This window comes from Melospiza georgiana, chromosome 16 (genome assembly GCF_028018845.1).
Source record: "Melospiza georgiana isolate bMelGeo1 chromosome 16, bMelGeo1.pri, whole genome shotgun sequence".
NCBI lineage: Eukaryota > Metazoa > Chordata > Aves > Passeriformes > Passerellidae > Melospiza > Melospiza georgiana.
The window spans coordinates 940,094-955,926 of record NC_080445.1 but is presented as its reverse complement, the minus strand read 5'-3'; the positions used below and the strand labels follow the sequence as shown (position 1 = coordinate 955,926).

General features: G+C 63.6%; 1 protein-coding gene across 1 annotated transcript; it reads left to right on the top strand.

Annotated features, from left to right (window-relative positions):
• The first annotated feature begins 5,121 nt into the window (after positions 1–5,121).
• Positions 5,122–14,195, top strand: AQP8 (aquaporin 8). The gene is made up of 6 exons (XM_058035787.1): positions 5,122–5,333; positions 7,219–7,345; positions 8,266–8,480; positions 10,059–10,188; positions 11,488–11,558; positions 14,006–14,195. The coding sequence occupies exons 1-6, from the start codon at positions 5,122–5,124 to the stop codon at positions 14,193–14,195; spliced, it is 945 nt and encodes a 314-aa protein (XP_057891770.1).
• Positions 14,196–15,833: the final 1,638 nt, after the last annotated feature.

The following is a 15,833-nucleotide window of genomic DNA, read 5'->3' as shown; positions in this document are numbered from 1 at the left end:
ATTTTTCCTCTCACCAGGAGTGTTTTTTAAAGCAGTTGCTGGCAGGCCCTGGCACAGCTGTGGCTGCCCCTGGATCCCTGGCAGTGCCCAGGCTGGGCTGGACAGGGCTGGTAGCACCTGGGACAGTGGGAGGTGTCCCTGCCATGGCAGGGGTGGCACTGCATGGGCTTTAGGATTCCTTCCAGCCCAAACCATTCTGGGATGCTGTGATCCCTTTCCTTCAGGGATTAAAAATGAACCCAAAGCCCAGCACAGCCCCACATCCCCTCTGCCCTGCAGGACCTTCCTGGGCAGTCACTGATGCCCAGAGGCACCAGCCCTGTCCTGCCCTTTCCTGGAATTCAGTGAGGAGTTCAGAGTTGCACGAGATCCCATCTCTGCTATCAGTTGGCTGTGGCCAGGCCCCTCTGGGACCGTGTTCCCCGAGCCTCCTGCAGCATCTCAGTGAGTGGGAGCCAAGCTGGGTGTACCTGCCCTGGAACATCCACGTTGTTCCTGGAGCTGCTTCCCCTGGGAACACCCCCTGAGCTGCTGCTTTTCATCTCACAGGCTTGGAGCACAGCTCACTGCAGGGATGTCCTGGCTCCATCAGCCTTTTGTGTCTCTTGTCATGATTTCATCCCTTTGTGTTGGGGAATAATGTCTCTGCTGGCGTGAGGCAGATCTGGAGCTCCTCGGCTCTATTTTGGGTGCCTGTGTGATTTGCAGCCCTGCAGCATCCCTGGGGTGGGAGGCACTGGGGTGCCCTGCCCTGCTGGAGCCTGCTGGCCCCTCAGCCCCCAGCTGGGAGAAGGGGAGTCACTCACTGCTGCCAAAGCTCCCAGAGCCTCTGCTGTGCTGCACACTCACACCTGGCTGCTCACACTCACTCCTGGCTGCTGCTCACACTCACACCTGGCTGCCCACACTCACTCCTGGCTGCCCACACTCACACCTGGCTGCTGCTCACACTCACACCTGGCTGCTCACACTCACACCTGGCTGCTCACACTCACTCCTGGCTGCTGCTCACACTCACTCCAGGCTGTGGATCCCTGCTCTGGGTGCTGCCCCTGCCCTGCCCCTGTGCCCATCCACGTTGCCCATCCCTGAGCATGGCCTGCTCGCTCTGCACAGATGATAAATGAAGCTGCCCTCCAGGAAATTAATTTATTTAATTGCCAGGGCTTGCCCAGCGTTAGGAGCTGAAGGAAAAGCAGCGGTTGGCTCAGTGCATGGGGTTTCAGCCCCTCTGCAGAGTGACCAGCTCCCATTTCGAGTTTGCACAGTTTTCAGGTGCCTGGGCTGCTGGGCACAGGAGGATGTGGTTATTGAGGATGGAAATAACCAGGACAGCCAGGGGCCAGGTGATTGCAGGGAAGATGTGCAGGGCTGGGGGGACCAGCAGCATCCACCCCTTCTGGGGGATCCTGGTGGGTTTAATGCTGAGCACCAGAATTAAGAATGTGAAATACAGAATTAAGGCCTGAGTGCCTTCATCCTCCTCGAGGTGATTTTGCCAGCTCAAACACCAGCCTGGGCTGCAGGACTGACACAGCTCCATCCATCCATCCATCCATCCATCCCTGCTCTGCAGCAGGCAGCGCTCAGCCTGCCCTGGGGATCCCTGGAAATTTCCATTGCTCTGAGGCAGCCATGGGAGGAAAACTCTTACACAAGAGGGCTCTGGGAGGGGCAGAGGTCACCTCACCTGTGCACTGCAAACCATCCTGAAGTTCTCTTTCAGCCCCTTGTGTAATCCCTGCAAACCATCCTGAAGTTCTCTTCCAGCCCCTTGTGTAATCCCGGGGACTCTCAGATAAACGGGGAAGATAAGGCAGTGTCAGAGGAGCTGCTCTGGTTCTTTATGGCTCTCTGAAAGAGCTGACCCCGAGCTGCATTCGCTGGGCCTCTCCTTGCAGCACCACGCTGTGCAGCGCCAGAACGCTTTGGAATGACTTTTCTATGGATGCCAGCTGGAATTGTGGTGTTTAAAATGTACCAGGGCTGATTCACAGAGAGCACTCCAAGCGCTTCGAGAGCTTGGAGTGACAGGAAAAAGGGAATGAATTCAAACTGGCAGGGAGGAGGTTGAGATTGGATTTTAGCATGAGATCCTTCCCTGGGAGGGTGGGAGGCCCTGGCACAGGTGGGATTCAGTGTCCAGCCCAAACCCGGGGCTCTGGGACTGTGTTAACAGCACTCAGTGATGTCCTTTAGTGCCTGCCTGAGCTTTTGCAGTTTGGGTGGTTTGGGTTTAGAATCCCAGAACGGTTTGGGTTGGAAAGGACATTAAAAGATCATCCAACCCTCAGATCTGGTTTTCTGTGCGGATCCTCATTTGGGTGCCTTGGTTTGTTTGGGGAAGGAAGCAAAGGGAAGGTGGCAGATCTGCTCAGTGAAATGAGGGGAGGAGTGAAACACTGGGGGTGGATAAAACTGGGGTGCTCTGGCTGTCCTGCCCAGGCGGATGGGTGAGGGAAACGCTCCCTGTGATTCCTAAAAACCATTTCTGGAAGCCTTGGCTTGCTTGGTGCCACCACTTCCTGTACTAATTGACACAGTTGCTATTGTCACTTATCTAACAAATCGGTGCAAGCCCAAACAAGGACAAAAATAAGTGTCTGCTGATAGGAACAGATTTATCTGTTCTCATCCCCACGCCTTTTCCCACGGGCAGAGTTTCCATACGAGCAAACCTTGGTGCTGAGGATTCCATCTCCCGCTCAGGGCAGGGCTCTGCCCTTGGCATCCTGGGGCACCTGTGGGCACGGGGCAGGTGCTGAGGCTGCCAGCAAAGGGAACCCTTCCCTCAGGGCTGTGCCTTTGTTCAGTGCTGTCTCAGGCCCCTGCTCAGCAGGAATTGAAGCCTTTGTGGCCTCAGTGTGGAGCGTTTCCTCTGCAGGGCTCAGGCAAACATCCCCGCTCCCCAGAGTGGTAAATGTTTAAAAGCCAAGGACAGGGGTTAATCCTGGCTCTGGGCTGTGACCTCGCCGTGCTCTGAGGCCACCACGGTGCTGGGAGCAGAGCGTGGGCACGGCGGCACCGGCCTGGGCACCTCCTGTGCCAGGGGCACCCAGCAGCACCTGGATCTGCCACCGGCTGCCTTTGCTGGCCAGGGAGGGTCCTGGGGCTGCTGGGGCTCACCCTTGCTGCTGTGGGATCTGGGATTGGGGTCTGGGGTCTGGGGTCTGGGGTCTGGGACTGCCCAGCTCCTGGCAGTGCCTGCACAGTGCCCTGGGAGCTGCTGCAAGGAAGGAGCAGCTGAGATCGGGAAGTGTGTTACATTGATGTCTCATGATAACCACCCCCAAAATAACCGAAATCTGGATTCCTTCTGCCCAAGCTCAATTCCTTCCCAAAGGAGCACTGGTCATGCGGGGAGCCATGGGACAGATGGGTTCCATGGGGCTGTGGGGAGCTGGCCCTGGGACACAGTGCCCTGTGAGCTGATGGGATGGAATCCCTGTCCCACAGGTCTGGGGTTTGTGGGGGCCCCCAGGGCAGGCAGACCCAGCTGTCCCTCCACATGCCAGCTGTGTCTGTGGGTGATGCCAGGAGCTCTTGGCTGTAGGAAGAAGCTCCTGGGGGCACTGGGTCAGGGGGGGCTCATTCAGGGGTGCCCTCACTGGGATTCTCCTGGGGGCTCATTCAGGGGTGCCCTCACTGGGATTCTCCTGGGGGCTCATTCAGGGGTGCCCTCACTGGGATTCTCCTGCCTGACCCCTGTCTGCACTGTGGCCACAGGGACAGGCAGTGGAAATTTCCTTCCCATCCCCAGGGCCTTGTGACAACACCATAAACCAGGGAGGTTCTTTACCTGCTGACAGGAGAGAGGAGCTCCTGCAAACCCCAATCCCCACAGCAGCACAAACACGGGCTGCAGGAGCTCGCTCCAGGCTCAGGGCCCATCCTGCAGGGCTGGGCTGGTCCCTGGCTGCATCCTGGGCAATTCCTGCTGCTCCAGGAGCTGCCCTGGCACCGCCCTGGCAGTGCCCATCTCTGGGTGGGGGTCACACCGATCCCTCTCAATCAATGCCCCAAATCGGCCACATCTGCATCCCTTGGGTCCCTTCAGCCCGGCTCAAACCCTCCCAGTGAAGCCGTGCTGGTCCTGCTGGGCGCTGTGGGCTGTGAGGTGCTGGTACCTGGGGGTGCCCCATTCCCCCTGCCCTGGCTGAATCTGCTGTTCCAGCAGTGATCCCCGCTGGCATGAGGAGGGTTTAGGGAGGGTTTAATCAATGTTGATGTTTAATCAGTGTTTGATCCATGCCAGCTTTGCAGTGGCTGCTGGATCCCCTGGCACCGCTGCCCTCGTCTTCATCGAGAGCAGTGCAGGAGGAGCAGGAACCCCCAGCCTGGAGCCCTGGGCAGGATGAGGGCTGAGCTTTGCAGGAGTTTTGACTGATGGTCTCCGCTCACAAGGTGCCAGGCCTGGCACAGGTGCCCAGAGCAGCTGGGGCTGCCATGGATCCCTGGCAGTGCCCCGTGGCTGCAGACAGTGGAAGGTGTCTGTGCCAGGGCAGGGGCTGGCACAAGATGTCCAGAGCACCTCAGTGCCTCGGAGCACTGCAGCAGTTTCTCAGTTCCAGCTGCAGTTTCTCAGAGCTCCCTTCCCTCCTGAGCCAGCCTTGCATTCTGGCTCCAGCAGAGTCCCAGGCTGCTCCCCTGGGTTTGTTCCCCAGCGGCTCCTGCAGGCCCCGCGGCTGGGCACAGGTGCCACACTCCAGATGTGCAGGGCAGGAGCCCCATCCTGACCCTTGGCAGAGCCCCCACACCACCCCACCACCAGCCAGGGAGAAACCCCCCAGCCCTGCAGCAGCGATAACGAGCGTTGATACCCCCGGGGGCCGGCCCTGCAGCTTTTATGGCCCCTTTTTTTCCTTAGCAATGCAAATCCGATCTGTATTTAGAGCCTGCCGTGCAGAGCTGCCCGTCAGACTCGGGGCAGTCCTGGGCTGGGTCCCTGCTGAGGCTCCTGCAGAGCCAGCTGTGCTCCAGCTGTGCCCTGGGCTGCGCTCCAGCTGTGCCTGGGCTGCGCTCCAGCCGTGCCAGCTGTGCCCTGGGCTGCGCTCCAGCCGTGCCAGCCGTGCCCTGGGCTGTGCGGGGCACTCCCGTGCTGAGTGCCCGCTGCAGGAGCTGATGGATGCCCAGACCAAGCCCTGTGCCCCACGGCTGCCCCGCTTCGAGCGCCACGTGCGGCCGTGCCTGGCAGAGCTGCTGGGCACTGCCCTCTTCATCTTCACGGGCTGCCTGGCAGCGCTGGAGGAGCCGGGGGGCACGGGCAGGCTGCAGCCCGCCCTGGCACACGGGCTGGCCCTGGCTGCCACCGTGGCCGTGCTGGGGGACATCAGGTAAGGGACACGGGGCACAGGGGGTGCCCCTTTGGAGCCCCTGCGAGCTGGGTGGCCCTTGGGGGGTGGTGGCAGCGCTGGTGGCATCTTTGGTGGCATCAGTAGCACTGTGGGTTTGGGCTGCTCGCCTGGCTTTGGATGGCAGCGTTTCCATTTTTAGCCCCTTTTCACAAAATGGTCAGGCTGGGACGGGAGCATTCTCCTCTGGGAGTTGGAGCTCGGAGATATTTAAGGGCCCTTGCAGCCCAAGGCGTTCTGTGATTTTGTGATTCTCTGTGAAGCTGGGATGACTCCTTTCACAAGGATGTCAGAGCTAAACATTTTGACCCAGCTGTGCTCCTCCTCTGGGTATTTTCAGGTAAAAAAATTAAAAGGGGATTTCAATTACTCAAAGGCAGCGTTTAGAGGAATCTGCTCATTGAAAAGCTGCTGTGTGGAGCTGAGATGTGGATTTGTCCCCAAGGAAGAGGCTGGGAGGGCCCCTGGGGGGTTCCATTGCCTTCCCCGTGTCAGCTGCAGGGATGGGACACCCGGGCTGGCCTGGCCATGGGCAGGGGCAGGGGCAGGGGCAGGGGCAGGGGCAGGGGCGGGGGCAGGGGCAGGGGCAGGGCCAGGGGCAGGGGCAGGGGCAGGGGCAGGGGCGGGGGCAGGGGCAGCCCGGAGCCATGGGGGGGTAACTCAGCAGGGCCTGGGGCAGGGAGAGCAGCCCTGGTGGGGTTTGTGCCGGGGAACTCCTGAGCTGGGCCCTGCTGCACAGACCTGGCACGGGCACCAGGGCAGCAGCACTGGGGGCTGCAGTTCACACTGAATCCTGACATGGTTTGGAGCAGAGAGACCTTAAACCCACCAAATTCATGGGCAGGAACACCTCCCACTGTCCCAGGCTGCCCCGAGCCCTGTCCAGCCTGGCCTTGGGCACTGCCAGGGATCCATGGCAGCCACAGCTGCTCTGGGCACCTGTGCCAGGGCTGGGCACCCTCCAGGGAAAGGCTGGAGCCCAGGGAGGCTGGAGAGGAGCCCTGCTCGGGGTGGGTTCCCCATCCAGGCCGCTCCCCAGGTGGGTTTGTGTCCCCCCTGTGCCCAGGCTCCCTCCCAGCCCTGGTGGTGCCAGGGGAGCCCTGTCCAGCCCTGGCACAGCCCCCAGCAGCCCAGCTCCCTGCTCTCCGGGGGCTCAGTCCCAGCGGAGCAGTCAGATGTGCTGATGGATCCCAGACTCTCTGACTCATCACCAGCAATTACCAGGCTGATCAGTTATGAAACCTGTTCATTAACCCGTGTCTCATGGTAATCACTATTAATTAGAGGGTCTCTGTGTCTGACTGCCTTGTGCTTTTTGACGTGAAGGATTTGGGTTTGGTACTGAGAGCCCTGCTCTGATGGGGGATGTCCTGCCAGGCTGTGCCAGCCGCAGCCCTGCATTCCTGCAGCTGTGCCAGGCTGTGCCAGCCCCAGCCCTGCATTCCTGCATTCCTGCATTCCTGCAGCTGTGCCAGGCTATGCCAGCCCCAGCCCTGCACTCCTGCAGCTGTGCCAGGCTGTGCCAGCCCCAGCCCTGCATTCCTGCAGCTGTGCCAGGCTGTGCCAGCCCCAGCACTGCATTCCTGCATTCCTGCAGCTGTGCCAGGCTGGTGCCAGCCCCAGCACTGCAGCTGTGCCCTGGCAGAGGTGCTCACAGTGACACAGCCCCAGACCCTGTCCCTCAGACCGTCCCTGTGTCCCTGCAGGAGGGGCTGTGTGCCCACCCTGCATTCCTGCTGCTCTGCAGAGAGGGCATAGCTGGACCCTGCTTTCCTGCAGGCTGGGAAAGCGTCCGTGGCTCCAGCCATGGCACTGACCCCGAGCAGGGCGAGTCCCCACTGATGCTCCTCTCTCTGTCCCTCGGCAGCGGAGGCCACTTCAACCCCGCCGTGTCCCTGGCCGTGTGGCTGCTGGGGGGGCTGCACGTCACCCTGCTCGTCCCCTACTGGCTGTGCCAGCTCTGCGGAGGGGTCATCGGGGCTGGCCTGGCAAAGGTACGGACTGGGGGTGTCCCTGGGGCGGGGGGACTGTCCCTGCCTGTCACAGCTGGCCTGGCACAGGTACAGAGCCAGGAGAGTCCCTGCCCTGTCACAGCTGGCCTGGCACAGGTACAGACCTGGCACTGTCCCTGCCTGTCACAGCTGGCCTGGCCAAGGGACAGACCTGGCACTGTCCCTGCCCTGTCACAGCTGGCCTGGCACAGGTACAGAGCCAGGAGAGTCCCTGCCCTGTCACAGCTGGCCTGGCCAAGGGACAGACCTGGCACTGTCCCTGCCTGTCACAGCTGGCCTGGCCAAGGGACAGACCTGGCACTGTCCCTGCCCTGTCACAGCTGGCCTGGCACAGGGACAGAGCCAGGAGATCCCTGGGGCACAGGGATTGTCCCTGCCCTGCCCGGCTGGCCTGACCTCCCCAGCCTGCTGCGGGCTCTGTGCTGCAGAGTTTGCTGTGCCCTCTGAGGGGGTACAGGAGGACTTGGGGTGCCCCTGCAGCACTGCCGTGCCCACCCAGCCCTTTCCCCGTGCCCGTTCCCCCAGCACTGTGCTCAAGGGTCCATTTGGGTTCGGTGCTGCCCGTTCTCAGCACTGTGTGGCCCCACACGTCCCCTGGGCACCGGGGCTCTCTCCTTGCCCAAAGTGGTACCCCCGGTGCCCAGCGGTGCCCAGAGCCTCCTCGGTCAGGCGTGTTCGTGCCAGGCGCTCGGGGCTGCCTCTGCCCCCACAGTTTAGCTCCTCTTTAAGCCGCCCACGCTGCCCCGGCAGGCGGCGAGCCCGAGTGCTGGCATGGGCACAGCCTGGGCACGGCCGGCTCTCCCCTGCTGGCACGGGCATGGCCGGGGCACAGCCTGGGCACAGCCTGGGCACTGCCTGGGCACAGCCTGGGCACAACCTGGGCACAGCTGGCTCTCCCGCAGGCGGTGGCACCGAGCGAGCGCTTCAGCAACGCCAGCGGCGGAGCCCCGGGCAGTGCCACGGCCCGAGAGCAGCTCCCGGCCGTGCTGGGGGCCGAGATCGTGCTCAGCTCCTTCCTGCTGCTCGTGGTGTGCATGGGAGCCGTGAACGGCAGCACCCGCACCCCGCTGGCCCCGCTGTGCATCGGCCTCACCGTCACCGCCGCGGCCCTGGCAGGGTGAGAGCCCGGCCCCGTGCCCCGTGCCCTGTGCCCTGTGCCCACAGAGCCACCAGCGGCTGCTGGCACCGGGCAGGGCTCAGGAGGGACCCTGGGTGTGGGGTGGAAGGGGGGGCAGGTCTGAGCACCCTCCATAGGGATGGGATGGGATGGGATGGGATGGGATGGGATGGGATGGGATGGGATGGGATGGGATGGGATAATGGGATGGGATGGGATAATGGGATGGGATGGGATGGGATGGGATGGGATGGGATGGGATGGGATGGGATGGGATGGGATGGGATAATGGGATGGGATGGGATAATGGGATGGGATGGGATGGGATGGGATGGGATGGGATGGGATGGGATGGGATGGGATGGGATGGGATGGGATGGGATGGGAAGGGATGGGATGGGATGGGATGGGATGAGATGGGATGGGATGGGACAGGACGCACCTGCCCCCTGCCACACTAAGGGCCCTCCCCTGACCGGGGAGTCCATGAAATGGGCCCAGCGGGCGCTCTGGCAGCCTGGGAGAGCTGATGGGCTGGGGCAGGAGCAGCCCGGGCTCAGCCTGGAGCAGGAGCAGCCCCAGCTCATCCCGCACGTGTCCCCGCAGCCGGCACAGCCCCTGAGCCCCGCCATGGGTGATAACACAACCCCGGGCCTGCCGGGCCGTGTTTGCCCTGGGAAGCCCTGAGCAAACAGGGGGGTTTGCGTCCCTCGTGTCCCCGCACCGCTGGCAGCGCTGCCAGGCTCCGGTGCCACCGTGCCAGGATAACGAGCGCGCACGCAATCAGAAATGTTAATGGAGCGCTGGGTTCAGGCGGCGCCCACCACTCCGGCAGCACCCCGGGCTATGTTTGCACAAACTCCTCGGCAAATATTTACCCTAAAGCTGCGATCTCTGCCCTGCTCCTGTGTGTGAGCCGCGAGCGGCGAGCAGCCTTCCTGAGCAGAGCCCAGTGCCCACCCGAGCCCTGGGAAGGGTCCAGGGACGGAGGGGGTGGTGATGCTGCCCACCCCATTGCCCCATCCCGCACCGAGGGGATGCTGCTGCCCACCCCATAGCCCCATAGCCCCATCCCGCACTGAGGGGATGCTGCTGCCCACCCCATTGCCCCATAGCCCCATCCCGCACTGAGGGGATGCTGCTGCCCACCCCATTGCCCCATAGCCCCATCCCAGCACTAAGGGGAGGCTGCTGCCCACCCCATTGCCCCATTGCCCCATCCCAGCACTGAGGGGAGGCTGCTGCCCACCCCATTGCCCCATCCCGCACCGAGGGCATGCTGCTGCCCACCCCATTGCCCCATTGCCCCATCCCGCACCGAGGGGATGCTGCTGCCCACCCCATTGCCCCATTGCCCCATCCCAGCACTGAGGGGATGCTGCTGCCCACCCCATTGCCCCATCCCGCACCGAGCGGAGGCTGCTGCCCACCCCATTGCCCCATTGCCCCATCCCAGCACTAAGGGGATGCTGCTGCCCACCCCATTGCCCCATTGCCCCATCCCGCACTAAGGGGAGGCTGCTGCCCCATGTCCTGCTGGCATGGCGCAGCCACCCCGCTCCCCTCGTGCCCTTGCAGGGGCGGCGTGTCCGGAGCCTGCATGAACCCAGCCCGGGCCTTCGGGCCGGCTCTGGTGGCGAACTGCTGGAACTACCACTGGGTCTACTGGGTGGGGCCCATGCTGGCCGCGCTGCTGGTCGGGGGGCTGGTACCTGGCACTGCCTGGCACTGCCACCCTGGCACCCTGAGCCTCCCTTTGCCCCTGCTGCCCCTTCCGTCGGGCAGGGCTGCCAGCTGATGCTTTTCCAGAGGGGTGTCCAAGGCTTTCCCTTTTCCTTCCCAGGAGGACAGGGTGGCAGCAAAGGCCCAGTCTGTGCCCACACGTGTCCAGCCTCAGGCTGGTGCTGTCCCCTGTCCCTGTTGTACCCTTGCCATGGCAGCAATGCCGACCCCAGATTTCTGTCTGTTTTTCCTCCCAAAGGCTCCTGCTGGGTGACCAGGCCACCCGCCTGCTCCTCAAGTGACAGCGGGCACAGGGCCCTGCCCATGGGCAGTGGGTGCAGCCCAGCCCAGCCCAGCCAGCGTGGAACCTCCTGCTCCTGCTCCTTCCCCTCATCCTGCCCCCCTGGCACCTCCCTGGCACCCCTGGGCCATCCACGGTTCCTCCTGAGGGAGGATGGAAACGGGGCTCTGCCAGCCCTGCCATGGCACTGCCCCACCGGGAGCAGCCTCGTGGTGCCCCAGGCTGCTCTGGCACTGCCCCTGCGTCGTGTCTGACGCCCAGAGCTGTGCCCGGGCACCCACAGGAGCCCTGTGCCCGCTGGGCAGCCGCCTCCTCCCGCTGCCCCCGGCGGCTCTGGCAGTGCCAGGGCAGTCCCCAGCTGTCCCCGTGGGGCTGGCAGGGCGCTGCCAATGTCACCGCTCTATTTTCAGCTCGTTTCCTGCTCTGCCGTGCCGGGAGGTGACCCTGGCAGGGCACGGCTGGCACAGAGAGGGCTTTAGGGAAGGACGGCGCTGCGGAGCTGCAGGGGTGAGGGAGGGCCGGGGACGGAGCGCCCCTGGCTCGGGGGGAGGGGGCGGCTGCGGCACCCCCGGGCCGGGCAGGAGCCCCGGGAGCTGCCGGGGAGCGGAACCCGGCGCTGCTCGCCCCGGTGCGGCCCCGAAAGGAGACAGACGGCGCGGCGATGTCACCGGGACGGTTGGCATGGCAACGGCCCCAAAATGCCGAACCGAACGCGGAGCGGAACCGCGGCTTCCTCCGCCAAGGGAGGGGAGGGGAGCGGCGGCCGGGGGTCCCCAGCGTGTCCCCAGCGTGTCCCCAGCGTGTCCCCGCCCTGCCGGGGCACAGCGCTCCGTGAGAGCGGGGCTGGGCCCCCGGGCGTGACGGGCTCCCCCTGCTCCCCCGGCTCCCCCTGCTCCCCCTGCTCCCCCGGCTCCCCCTGCTCCCCCTGCTCCCCCTGCTCCCCCTGCTCCCCCTGCTCCCCCTGCTCCCCCTTCCCCTTTCGAGAGGGTGCTCGGGCCCGCAGGAAGCACGCTTGGCTGCGCCTGCTCTGCGCCGGGCAGCCTGCTGCACCGCGGGTACTGCCTGCACCCAAATCCATCCTGCACCCCAATCCATCCTGCACCCAATCCATCCTGCACCGCGGGTACTGCCTGCACCCAAATAAATCCTGCACCCAATCCATCCTGCACCCCAAATCCATCCTGCACCGCGGGTACTGCCTGCACCAAATCCATCCTGCACCCAATCCATCCTGCACCCCAAATCCATCCTGCACCCAAATCCATCCTGTACCCAAATCCATCCTGCACCCAATCCATCCTGCACCCAAATCCATCCTGCACCGTGGGTACTGCCTGCACCCAATCCATCCTGTGCCCCAAATCCATCCTGCACCCAAATCCATCCCGCAGCCCGGCTCCCTCCTGCGCCTGAGGTCCATCCCAGCCCCATCTCCCTGCTGCACCCCGGTTTCAAGGCACCTCTCCCCGGAGGCGCAGGGCAGGGGCTCGGCAGGTCCCTGCAGGGCAGTGGCGCCTCTGTCTGCGGTGCCGAGTGCAGGGGACAGCAGGGACAGCAGGGACAACAGGGACAGCCCGTGCACAGCCTCGTGTGCTGATGTGCTGGGCACATTCATCTTCCGTTTGTCAGGGTGACTTCTGATAAAGCATCTGTAACACCACGTTGTTTTTCCTTGAGTATTATTAAAGTGCTTGATTTATGCTAATTAAATACCAATTAACTTCCAAGCACTTAATGTGCTTTAAGGACATAAAATACATCTCATTCCCATTCAATTAAATCTGCACCAGGCCTGGACATGGGTCTGCACCGTGTTTTTATCAGCACATGGATCTGCTGGGATGTTGCCCGGGGTTTCCCAGGTTCTGGTGCCTGCTGGGATGGAAAGGGGTGGGGATGGTGCTCAGGAGTAGGTGGGTGCAGGATCCTGCTGCCAGGGGCAGGCACAGCGTGGTCACTGCTGGGATGAGGGACTGGAGAGGCACCAACACTGAGCCAATGGTCACTGCTGAGGGGCTGCAGAGGCACCAACACTGAGCCAATGGTCACTGCTGGGATGAGGGACTGGAGAGGCACCAACACTGAGCCAATGGTCACTGCTGGGATGAGGGGCTGGAGAGGCACCAACACTGAGCCAATGGTCACTGCTGGGATGAGGGACTGGAGAGGCACCAACACTGAGCCAATGGTCACTGCTGAGGGGCTGCAGAGGCACCAACTCAGCCAATGGTCACTGCTGGGATGAGGGGCTGCAGAGGCACCAACACTGAGCCCATGGTCACTGCTGAGGGGCTGCAGAGGCACCAACACTGAGCCCATGGTCACTGCTGAGGGGCTGCAGAGGCACCAACACTGAGCCCATGGTCACTGCTGAGGGGCTGCAGAGGCACCAACACTGAGCCCATGGTCACTGCTGGGATGAGGGACTGCAGAGGCACCAACACTGGGCCCATGGTCACTGCTGAGGGACTGCAGAGGCACCAACACTGAGCCCATGGTCACTGCTGAGGGGCCGCAGAGGCACCAACACTGAGCCCATGGTCACTGCTGGGATGAGGGACTGCAGAGGCACCAACACTGAGCCCATGGTCACTGCTGAGGGGCTGCAGAGGCACCAACACTGAGCCAATGGTCACTGCTGGGATGAGGGACTGCAGAGGCACCAACACTGAGCCCATGGTCACTGCTGAGGGGCTGCAGAGGCACCAACACTGAGCCCATGGTCACTGCTGGGATGAGGGACCGGAGAGGCACCAACACTGGGCCAATGGTCACTGCTGAGGGGCTGCAGAGGCACCAACACTGAGCCCATGGTCACTGCTGGGATGAGGGACCGGAGAGGCACCAACACTGAGCCAATGGTCACTGCTGGGATGAGGGGCTGCAGAGGCACCAACACTGAGCCCATGGTCACTGCTGAGGGACTGCAGAGGCACCAACACTGGGCCAATGGTCACTGCTGAGGGGCTGCAGAGGCACCAACACTCAGCCCCTGTGTGGTGGGAGCTGGGATGAGCTCAGGGCACTCGGGAGAAATGCCAGAGGCTGCACAGACAGCACGCACACGCTGGCCCAGGTGCCACCAGCTGTGCCCGGTGCCAGCACGTTGGGAACACGGGGAGAACAATCAGGGTGCTGCAGAAGAACAGGCAGCCCTTCCCTGTGCCTGCTGCTCAGCCGCCCTCACCCACAGCCTGGGGAAGCCTCGGCTCCCAGCGTTTTCCCCTCCTGACCCTCCCTTTGGCAGGATTGCAGGGCTCTGGCAGTGTGTCCCCCGAAGCCTGGCGCTAACACAGCAGCCCCAAGCAATGCAGCCCAGGGAGGGGTGCCAGCATGGATGGGCACTATCAGAACACGTCTGGGGGGTTAGCATGGGTGGGCACTATTAGAAGGGCATCTGGGAATTCTCCTGCTGCTCGGCTCCAAAGGTTTCCCGCAGCTGGAGGAATCACAGCCTGGAAAGAAGAGCTGAATTACTCCTTTAGCTCCCGTTTCCCATCAGGCAGAGCCGCAGCGGCTGCAGAGCGAACCCCCGGCTCCCCTCTGGAGCCGTGCCAGCCCCGCAGCTCCCGGTGCCGGTGCCCGCGGCTCCCAGGGGTGCTCCGGGCCGGGCGGGGCCGGGCGGGGCCGGGGGGCTGCGTGGGGACAGCGGAGGTGGCGGTGATGACGCGCGGAGCCAGCTCTGCGCGTGAGCTGGCAGCTGCATGTGGGAGCGGGGGGCGAGGGATGCGCGAGTGGGAGTGGGGATGGAGCGCTGGGGAAGCTGCGGCAGCCGCGGCGGGCGGGGTGGGCATGTGGGGATGGATGGGGATGGGGATGTGGGGATGGGGATGTGGGGATGTGGGGATGTGGGGATGGGGATGTGGGGATGGGGATGTGGGGATGGGGATGTGGGGATGGGGATGTGTGGATGTGGGGATGGGGATGTGGGGATGTGGGGATGTGGGGATGGGGATGTGGGGATGGGGATGGGGATGTGGGGATGTGGGGATGGGGATGTGGGGATGTGGGGATGGGGATGTGGGGATGGGGATGTGGGGATGGGGATGTGGGGATGGGGATGTGGGGATGGGGATGTGGGGATGGGGATGGGGATGTGGGGATGGGGATGTGGGGATGGGGATGGGGATGTGGGGATGGGGATGTGGGGATGTGGGGATGGGGATGTGGGGATGGGGATGTGGGGATGGGGATGGGGATGTGGGGATGTGGGGATGGGGATGTGGGGATGTGGGGATGTGGGGATGGGGATGGGGATGTGGGGATGGGGATGTGGGGATGTGGGGATGGGGATGGGGATGTGGGGATGGGGATGTGGGGATGGGGATGGGCTCCTGCCCGCCCGGCCCGGCTGTGCCCGCGGGGCTGGGCAGCGTCCCTGGGCACCGTGCCACCTCCCCAGGGATGTGCCATGGCCCTCAGCACCGTGACATTCCCCTCGCTGCTGTGCCATGGCCCTGGCTCCCATGGCAAATGCCACAGCAGTGCCCTGTATCCCCACACTGCCCCGTGCCCCCATAACTGCCCTGTGTTCCCATCACTGCCCCGTGTCCCCATAACTGCCCTGTGTTCCCATCACTGCCCCGTGTTCCCAGCTCTGTCCCCATGTCCCCATAACTGCCCTGTATCCCCACACTGCCCCGTGCCCCCATAACTGCCCTGTATCCCCACACTGCCCCGTGTTCCATAACTGCCCTGTGTCTCCATAACTGCCCCATGTCCCCATAACTGCCCCGTGTCCCCATAACCGCCCTGTGCTCCCATCACTGCCCCATGTTCCCAGCTCTGTCCCCATGTCCCCATCACTGTGCCACCCCTGTTCCCAGCGCTGTTCCTGCCGTGCTCCCCAGCCCAAGTCCCGGCAGGAGCAGCCCCACAGGCCGCGCACAGAGCCCTGAGGAGCCTCCCCGGCAGGTTCTGCTCCAGCGGTGTTCCCTGGGGACACTGGGGACACTGCCAGCCCCGTGCCAGGGCCGTGCCCGCTCGGTGCCACTCTGCTCCCTGCGGCAGAGCGGGCACGGCCCTGGAGCGAGGCTGCCGGGAGGGAAATGTGGCAAGAGGGGCTTTCTCCATCCCACCCCACTCCTCCTCACCGCACCGATCTTTCGTTTCCCCTCACTGGCACCGGCCCCCTCTGGGGCTCCCTGGAGAGGGGCTGGCACAGCGCTGTCCCCTGGGGACCCCCGGATCCCCAATTTCTCGCAGTGCAGGGAGCGCAGACCGCCTCGCCTCCCTGCTGACACCCAGCACCGAAGGCTCCCTGTGCCCAGCCCTGCTCACCCGAAGGATTTACATTTTAAAGGGGTTTTAGAATGGATTTGCACAGACGT